The 9233-nt window shown below is 51.0% G+C and overlaps 2 protein-coding genes across 6 annotated transcripts in view; both read left to right on the top strand.

Moving 5' to 3' along the window:
* STAT5B (signal transducer and activator of transcription 5B) overlaps positions 1-126 on the top strand; it is a 55971-nt gene extending 55845 nt beyond the window's left edge. For all 4 annotated transcript variants that reach the window (XM_064495723.1, XM_064495724.1, XM_064495727.1 and 1 more), the window contains one exon: positions 1-126. This exon is cut by the window's left edge and continues 2445 nt beyond it. The gene's annotated coding sequence lies outside the window, so the exon portion shown is untranslated.
* Positions 127-4858: 4732 nt separating this feature from the next.
* GHDC (GH3 domain containing) lies at positions 4859-9233 on the top strand. 2 transcript variants are annotated; one of them, XM_010981782.3, is made up of 10 exons: positions 4859-4979; positions 5178-5262; positions 5436-5725; positions 6024-6145; positions 6285-6786; positions 7189-7381; positions 7500-7571; positions 7647-7780; positions 8102-8187; positions 8448-9233. In XM_010981782.3, exons 3-10 carry the CDS (start codon positions 5449-5451, stop codon positions 8664-8666), a joined length of 1605 nt encoding a protein of 534 aa, XP_010980084.3. In that variant the 5' UTR covers positions 4859-4979; positions 5178-5262; positions 5436-5448; the 3' UTR covers positions 8667-9233. The 2 variants fall into 2 exon arrangements, with proteins under 2 accessions (XP_010980084.3, XP_031324614.2); XM_031468754.2 differs by having other exon boundaries at positions 4859-5262.

The following is a 9233-nucleotide window of genomic DNA, read 5'->3' as shown; positions in this document are numbered from 1 at the left end:
ACATATTTTAGTGTTGAGACAGATTAGTATATAGCCACTGAAAAAGTATTGTGTACAATTGGGGGCAGTCACAAAATTGTGTATTTTATGTTACAATAAAGACTCCCTCTGAAGGGACAACATTGAGTCCTGTCTTTATTTTTTTCCTATCAGGTGAGGAGAGAGGGTGTCTTCAGTAGGGAAAAATTTGGAATTGTCAGCGTGACTGTAAAGGGGAACTAGTTGGGAGTTGGCTGCCTCAGAGAGCACGTCAGCAGCGGTGGAGGCCGTGGGGGGCATTTCCTCCCTTCCTGTTCAGGAGAGGTTTTGAACATTAGAATGATAGCCTTTATATCTCCGAGTCTCCTGACTCCATACTCTTCCTGTTAGAAAGCTCATCCTTAAAATTCAGGCCATTTAGAGTCCCTGCCCTGAGCCAGGCGCCGTGTGTGGCATGAGAAATCATTCCTGCCCTCAAGAGGATTGCAGTCTGGGAAAGACAGTTAACACAATCAATCATGATAGGATATTGGCTCCTGCTGCCTCAAACATAGCCTAAGACTATTATCAAATACAAACGAACACAGAGGAAGGGCATGAACAGCCCGAGCTGACATTTAAAGAACAAATAGAGGTTAAGAAAGGAAAAGGCATTCAGCCAGAGGCAGTTGCACAGGTAGAGGCCTGGAGAAGTAGGAAACAGTAGGGGTGGAGCGAGGGTGATTTGTGGGCATCAGAATCTCCTGGAGGTCTTGTTAAAGCACAGATTGCTAGGGCCCCTCCCCAGAGTTTCTGAGTCAGTAGATCTGGGGCGGAGCCAAATAATTTGCATTTCTAACAAGTTCCCAAGTGTTAGTGCCAGGACCAAACTTTGAGAAGGGCTGTGGTAGGTGATGAGGCCTGGTGTGCCAGGCTGAGTCTGACTTCACCTGCACACCTTTTAAACAAGGGAATGATCAGATGTTCACGTTAAGAAATACTACAGTGATCACGTGTATGATGGATTGAAAGGAGGCAAAGCAAGAAGTCAGGGAGCAGCTGGGAGGCTATTTCAACAGTCTGGTCGGAGGAGATGAGGGTCTAGACCAGGGGACCCAGCAGTGGCCCTGAGGCTCAATATGTAGACTAGGGACCGATGTTGAGGGGCAGGGTTGGAGTCCTGAGTAAGCCCGGGCTTCTGGCTTCCTAAATGCTTAACAGAGATGCTCCTCAGTAAGAGGGGGAGGGTGTATGGGACAAGGAGCAGGTTGGGAGGGGTTATGAGTATGAATCTGGATCAGTGAAGTTGGGCTGTCCAAGTAGACATTGTACTTGTGAGGCCTGAGAGGTACCGATGGGGGCCTGGGCAGAAGCAGGCGTGGGGCTCGTTCTTATCTAGGGGGTATTGTAACTGGATGTGAATGAGCGTTTGGAGAAAGAAGAGAAAGGGAATTGAGGACAGGACCAACAGAAATACTGTGCTTCATTTTAAGGGTCAGGTAGGGAGGAGCATGAGCTTATAAAGGATATTACAGGGAGGGTGGAAGAGGTAGGAGAAAACCCAGAAGAGTGTAGCCTCACGAGAGCCCAGGCAAGGGGGGGCGTGTCAGAGACAACCGAGAGTCGGAAGTCCCCACTGAGACGGCATTCAGGGGGCTGTTGATGACTTTGATGAGAGCAATCTGGAAAGGCAGGGGCACAAGTTGGTTGTAGGGCACTGAAAAGTGAGCGACAAGACTTCCACTCCTGGTGTCACAGCATGAGCAGCTGAAGACCCACTCCCCAGTGAAACTGGTGACAATTTTTTTTAAACCAACCACTGAAAGTCTCCTAAGAGCATATAGCAAATGAAGAAACATTTATTCAAGAAAATCTAAGACTTAGTAAGTGTGGTATTTGAACTAAGACCCACTCCCTCCTTCCTGTCTCTTAGCTCAAAATGACTCCACTCGGAGACCAGTGCAGCCAAGAACACAGAGCTCCCTCTCCCCTCCGGCTCCCAATCAGAGGGTTGTCTTCTGAGGAAAGGCAGGATGTCAGCATTGCTCATTCTGCCCCCAGCTCCCAAGCACTCAGCTTTTTAAGTGGGCATATCACTCAAGTGTGCCGTCATCCTACCCCCAACACAAGAGCTGAGTCTTGGAGATTTTGCCCCAGAGGGGACAGACAGGCTGTAAAACAGAGGCAACTGACTTCATTTGCAAGAGAAGTTCAAGCTTAAATATGCTCTTTAAAACTGGAGGTTGTGGTAAAAGGCAATTGGCACGGGACCGATAGCTTCATTGGAGATTTAGGCAAAACTGGGCGGGCTAGTTGGCTAGAAATGGGGAACAATATAGCTGGAAGGAACTCTTTCGGGGTCCGAACAAATCTCAAATACTGAGCTGTGAAACTGTGCCTTCAAAGAAGTCTGAATTTGATTAGATTCATTTGTGGAGCAATTTATTCCTCAGGGCATTGTTGAAAAAAAAATATATAGCAATCAGCTGACAATTAGTATAGTTTCACAGCTGAGTGTGGTCAGGGAAAGAGACCAACACGTGCAAATCACTGTCATGCTAGGGTGACTATGGGCATAAGTCAAGTCTGCACCCCCTCTAAGGAGCAATATCAGAGGCTTTACACTGTATGTGGGGGTGAGTAGTGGGGAGCAGGTAGATTCACTAAAATAATCCAGCCACTCCCTAAACAAGTAAACTGGTTTACTTGGACAAGTAACAAGGAACTGCTAAACTGGTTTTCAAGGTTGCTGTGCCATTTTACATAAGGGTTCCGGTTTCTCTATATTCTTGCCAACACGTTATTTTCTGACCTTTTGACTATAGCCATCCTGGTGGAGTGTGATGTGACTTGAGTCAGTTTTAATTTGTATTTTTCCCTGATGACTAATGATGTGGAACATCTTCATCAAAAGCCCTGGAAAACACACAAATATATGGAAATTAGACAATACACTCCTACATAATCAATTGAAAAAGAAGAATAAAGTTGAAGTAGTCACACTTACCAGTTTCAAAACTACAAAGTAACAGTAATCGACTGTGTGGTACTGGCATAAGGACAGACCTATAAATGAGTGGAATAGAACTGAGTCTAGAAAGAAACCCATGTGTCTGTGGTCAGTTGATTTTTGACAAGGGTGCCAAGACCATTCAATGGGGAAAAAATAGTCTTTTCAACAGATAGTGCTGGGATAACTGGATAGCCACATGTGAAAGAATGAGGTTGGAACCTTACCTTACATCATATACAAAAATTAATTCAAAATGGATCAAAGACCTAAATGTAAGAGCTAACACTATAAAACTCCTAGAAGGAAACAAAGAGAGCTTCATGGCATTGGATTTGGCAATGATTTCTTGGCCATGACACCAAAAGCATAGGCAGCAGAAGATAAATTGGATTTCATCAAAATCAAAAACTTCTGTGCATCAAAAGACTATTAACAGAGTGAAAAGGCAACCCCTAGAATGGGAGAAAGTATTTGCAAATCATATGTCTGATAGGGGATTAATAACCAGAATATATAAAGAATTCCTCAACAACATTTTTAAATGAGAAAATGACATGAATAGACATTTTTCTAAAGAAGATATACAGGTGGCCAATGAGCACGCGAAAAGATGCTCAATCATTAGGGAAATGCAAATCAAAACTACAGTGAGATACCACTTCTTACCCATCAGGCTGACTCATGAGAAATGGTAACAAACACAGAAAACAGCAACTGCTTTAGAGGATGTGGAAAAATTGGAACCCCTGTGGACTGTGGGTAAGTATGTAAAATAGTGCAGCTGCTGTGAAAACAGCACGATGGTTCCTCAAAGAATTAAACACAGAATTACCATATGATCCAGCACTTCCCCTTCTGGGAATGTACTCAGAAGAATTGAAAACAGGGACTCAATCATGTGTCTGTACACCCAGGTTCATAGCAGTGTTATTCACAATAACCAAAAGGTGAAAACAATACTAATGTCTGTCAATAGATGACAGGCTAAACAAAATGCAATCTATACCTACAGTGATGTATTATACAGCCTTATAAAGGAAGGAAGTTCTGACGTATGCTATAATAACATGGATGAATCCTAGAGACATTCTGCTAAATGAAATAAAACAGACACAAAAGGACAAATATAGTATGATTTGCCTTATGTTAAGCACCTAGAATAGTCAAATTCATAAAGACAGAAAATAGAGTGGTGGTTGCCAGGGGCTGTGGGGAGGAAGAATGGGGAGTCATTGTTTAATGAGTGCAGAGTTTCAGTTTGGAAAGATGAAAAGAGTTCTGGAGATGGATGGTGGTGATGGTTGCATAACAATGTGAATGTAATTAACACTACTGAAGTAAATACCTAAATATGGCTAAAATGGTAAATCTTATGTATATTTTACTGTAATAAAAAATGGATCAAAGACCTAAATGAGAGAACTAATATTATTAAACTATTAGAAGAAAACATAAGGGGTAAATCTTTACGACCTTAGATTTGACAATGGCTTTAAAAGGGAGTGAGATGATCTGTCTGCAGTCTTAGTGGATTGCCTGTGATCTGTCACACTCTGGTTTAATGCTTATTCAATAACAGAAGTGTTTGCTTTCTCTACTACTTTTGTGGAGAGCAATTCTGGATTGGAGAAAATTTTGGTTTTTTAACAGTTCTCATCCTGCTCCATGATGGGGTGTGCCCCACTCCAGGCTCAAGCTGATTCTAGGTGCTCTTCCACATTCAGCTTTCTCTTCCTTCACCAGAGTCTGAGGACCATGCTACTCTGAACCTAACTTCCCTCCACCTGCCAGCTTGGGCCAGCTCCAGCATGGTGTCCCTTAGGCAACCTGTCCCTTTAAGAGCCCCCCCCATGGACCAGCTCCTCCCTCAGGCCCAGCAGCCGGATTTCCCCATCTAGGCCCAGCGCTTTAAAGCCACGGCTCCATCTTTCTTGCTGGCTGTGCACTGAGGCTGGGGGCACTGGGGGAGCCCTGGGTGCCAGGCAGAGGCACAAGTGAGCTGTGACAGGTGCATGTGGGATATGGAACCACTGCCTGGGGCTCCGGGGGGACACGATGCTGGGACAGGGTAGATCCTGGACCAAGCAGAGCCGCTCGGGAGTGGGCAAGACATGTCATCCAGTTAAGCAGCTGCTGTGTGCCAGGCTCTGTGCCACGCCCTTCCTGCTCCTCCTGAGGGATATTCTGATTCCCATTTTACAAACAGGGGAAGGGAACGGAGCTCAGAGCAGCTAGCTGAGCTACCCAGGGCCAGACAGCTAACAAGTGGCAGAGCCAGGATCCAAACTCAGGTCAGTGTGACCCCAAAGCCCCTCCTCCAAATCACCTGCCTGACAGGGGTCCTGGCTTCTTCCTGAACTTCCTTTTTAACTTGGTTTTCCTGTGTGCAGCAGAGTGGAGGGGGAGAAATGGGTTATCCCTTCCTCTGCCCAATACCAGTCCTGGGGGCCCTTCCTCCTCCCAGGAGCTGCTCAGAGATGCTGCTGTCACTGCTGCTGCTCCTCCTCCTCCTGCTGCTGCTGCTGCTGCTACCACTGGCCGTGCTCCGGTGGCCACAGTCTCAGAATGCCAGGCTGTCCTGGCTTGTCAGCCTCCAGCACCGTGTGGCCCAGGGGGCCCTGCACTGGGCCGCCGCCTGGCAGCAGAAGAGACTAGAGCAGAGCACACAGAGCGCAGGCCAGAGCCAGCAGCAGGCCCTGAGGTGGTGTCTGCAGGGAGCCCAGGGTCCCCGCTGGCCCCTCAGCGGGAGCACAGGTGTGTTTCCCAGGGTCTGGGGAGGTGGCCCAGAGAAAGAAACCCCACAGGACAGTCAGATTCCAAAACCCGAAGACCTCCCTTCCCCCTTCTACTGCCAACACAGAGAGGCCCGACCCAGAGACCCTACCTGGGCCCTGGATTGTTCAAGATGAACTTTCCCAGCCTGGGCCCTGAGAGTCCCTCTTCCGCCTGGCCTGTTCTGGGTTCCTTCCTCAAGGGTCTCACCAGTATTGCCTGAAACTCTGGGGAAACCCTGTGGCTTCCTGAGGATTTTATAATGTCTTTGGGGCTACAGATATGAGCACCTTCCGGAATCATCTTCCTCTGACCAAGGCCAGCCAGGTCCAGGAGGAAGAAAGTAGGGGGCAGCTCTTGCCCCCTACCCCAAACCAGTACCATGGGGAGGCCTCTTTGCAGGTAAACTGGGAAGGCTGGAGCTCAGCCCCATTAGAGACCCCTAATTACAAACCCTCCTATCAGGGTGGTGGGAAAAAAAGACTGGGGGCTCAGAGTCTGGCTCAGGCCCAGGCCAACAGTGTCTCTTGTCTCCCTCCAGGCCACCTTGCTGGGTCTGGCGGCCTTAAACAAGGCCTACCCGAAAGTGCTGGCTCCGGGGGGCAGGGCCCTCGTGACCCCTTCCTCCCCTTGGCTCTACCCACTCCCCTGGCCTTGGCAGTTCCTGGGCCTGGTGAGTCCCCCTGGAGCCAAGGACGCTAGGGCCCTGCTGCTGGAGGCGCTGAGGTTCCCAGGGCTGCGGGCACTGGAAGCCAGGACAGCCGTCGAGCTCCTGGACGTCTTCTTAGGCCTGGAGGCCGATGGTGAAGAGCTGGCTGAGGCAATAGCTACTGGGAACCCAGGAGCGCCTCTCCCCACACGGGCTGCTGAACTGCAGGAGGCCCTGGAGCAGGGACCCCGAGGACTGGCCCTTCGGCTCTGGCCAAATCTGCAGGTGGTGGTGACTCTGGACGCCGGAGGCCAGGCCGAGGCTGTGGCTGCCCTGGGGGCCTTGTGGTGCCAAGGGCTAGCCTTCTTCTCGCCTGCTTACGCTGCCTCTGGAGGTCAGCAAAACTCAAGGGTAGGGAGGTAAGGGCGGGGGGCAGAGGTCACACAGCTAGCTGCCATGTAGTGAGCCCTATACAGTCAACTCATTTAATCCTCCGCAACACCCTGTGTATCCTCCCCAACACCAGCAGCTCCATTTTACAGATGAAAAAGCTAAGGCTCATAGAGGTTAGGAGACTTACACAATTTACACCACACCAACATTTACCCCCACATCTGTCTCCTGCAGAACCCCTGCCTCTACCTAATTAGGAACTTAAAGGCAGTGCGCTGAGCCTGGGGGAGTAAGGAAGGTGGAAGGGCATCAGTGACATCAGATGCTCAGAGGATTGGGGCCTGAGGTCCAGGGTGAGGGGCCTAGCAATGGCACCACCAAAGAGGCTGCTTGCTCCCCACAGGGGTAGTGGGCCTGAGTCTGTGGCCAGACCAGCCCCGTGGGCTCTACCTTCTGCTCCCGGAAGCCCCTTTTATTGAGCTGCTGCCACTCAAGGAAGGAGACTGGGAAGAGGCTGCCCCCACCGTCCTGCTGGCTGAGGCCCAGAAAGGCGAGAAATACGAGCTGGTGCTGACCAACCACGCCAGCCTCACCAGGTGATCACCTGCCCACCCACCTCCGGCCACCTCAGGCCTTCTGGAACCCCATTGAGGGCCAGGGGCCTGAGCTAATGGGCCCCTGGGCCTGATCTCACTCCCATGTCCACTCCATCAGGTGCTGCCTGGGCGACGTGGTCCAGGTGGTCGGTGCCTACAATCAGTGTCCAGTCGTCAGGTTCATCTACAGGTAAGTGGCTCCCCTGTTGCTGAGGGATCATCCCTGTGCCCTGGGTTCCTCTGCCTCCAGTTTCCTCCTCCCTAGGCTGGGCCAGACCCTGAGTGTTCGAGGAGAGAACACTGGTGAGGACGTGTTCTCTGAGGCCCTGGACCAGGCGGTGAGGCAGTGGCCGGGGGCCAAGCTGTTGGACCATGGCTGTGTGGAAAGCAGCATTCTGGGTAATTCTTCCCCATTGGCTCCTGCCTCCCTCTTTGGACTGACCATCCCGCAATCCATACCCATCCTGCTCGGAGACCTCTGGGAAGGAGGAAAGACTCAGCCTCCTTTGCTGCTCCTAACAAAACTCCTTCCCCATATCTAACTCCGTTCCCTTCTGCTGCAGTCTCTACCCATTTCCTCTCCATTTACCCCACTCCCAGCCAAGAAACTCCTCCCTTACCCCCCTCCATGAACCTCAGAGTGAGGAAGAACAGCTGTTGGCTTTGGAAGCCGCCTCATTCACAAAAGCATGAGTCTGCGGTGGGGGGCTTTGTCTGCAGATTCCTCAGAGGGCTCTGCCCCCCACTATGAGGTGTTTGTGGCACTGAAGGGGCTGAGGAACTTGTCAGAGGAAAATCGAGACAAGGTAATAGAGGGAGGGACAGCATATGACTGTATGTACCCTTCACTCTGCACGCCCCCAGGTGTCGTGGGCAGAGGGAGGGATGGGGGGGAGAGAGGGGAGAAGAACCTCCCTGGGGCACTGGAAAGGGGGGATGAGTCCCACAGACACACACGTGTACACAGGAAACTCCTACCCACCCAAACCCTGGGCACTACCATAAGCATCTCACCCACACGCCCCCCAGCCCCATACCAGCCTCACTCAGGCTCTTCTGTTCCCAGCTTGACCACTGCCTTCAGGAAACCTCTGCTGGCTACAAGTCTCTGCGGTTCCGGGGCAGTGTGGGCCCTGCCCAAGTCCACGTGGTAGGGCAGGGGGCCTTCAGAGCTCTTCGGGCAGCCCTTGCTGCCTGCCCCTCGTCCCCTTTCCCTCCTGAGATGCCCCGGGTCCTCCGGCACAGGCACCTGGCCCAGCTCCTGCAGAAGAGAGTGGTGTCCTGAGCTGAGGCCTGCCCACCGCCCCATCCCACTTGTGTGTTGCCTCACTCTTTCCTGTGGGTCCTCTGTGAATGGGGAGCCCTTGGCCAGAGTCTTTGACTGTCACCTGTCAGTAGCTCCTCAGAGCTGCTGGGCCTTAGGGAGGCCTGACCTAGTCTGCCAGTTCTGAGGAGTTGACTTCAAGGATAGAACAGATCCCAACAGTTCCCTGCCCGGAGCCCACGGGCCCACCCTGGAGGACACTGGAATTCCAATACACACTGATGGTGCCTGTGTCTCTCAGCCCGTGCACTGGGCAGGCTGGAAGTATTGGGAGTTAATGCTCCCAGGAGTGAGCCTCAGTCAGCAAGGAACAGGAGTTGGTGAACACAGATCTCAGCTTCATTGTCCCTCAGTGGGACAATTCTGAAGTTATTCTGTACCATCTGTCTCGGAGGGTCCCCACCAGTTGCCCACAGAGGTAACCCTCTCATTAACACAGTTCTTACTGGTTTTCCTCCTGTCCCTCCTGTCCCCACTCCCTTACATGCTTTCTAGAATCCCCTCCCAAATAAACGTCTTGCACCCAGA

The sequence above is a fragment of the Camelus dromedarius genome, chromosome 16 (assembly GCF_036321535.1).
Source record: "Camelus dromedarius isolate mCamDro1 chromosome 16, mCamDro1.pat, whole genome shotgun sequence".
Taxonomy (NCBI): Eukaryota; Metazoa; Chordata; class Mammalia; order Artiodactyla; family Camelidae; genus Camelus; species Camelus dromedarius.
The sequence above is the reverse complement of the archived record's forward strand: the minus strand, read 5'-3'. Positions and strand labels throughout refer to the sequence as shown.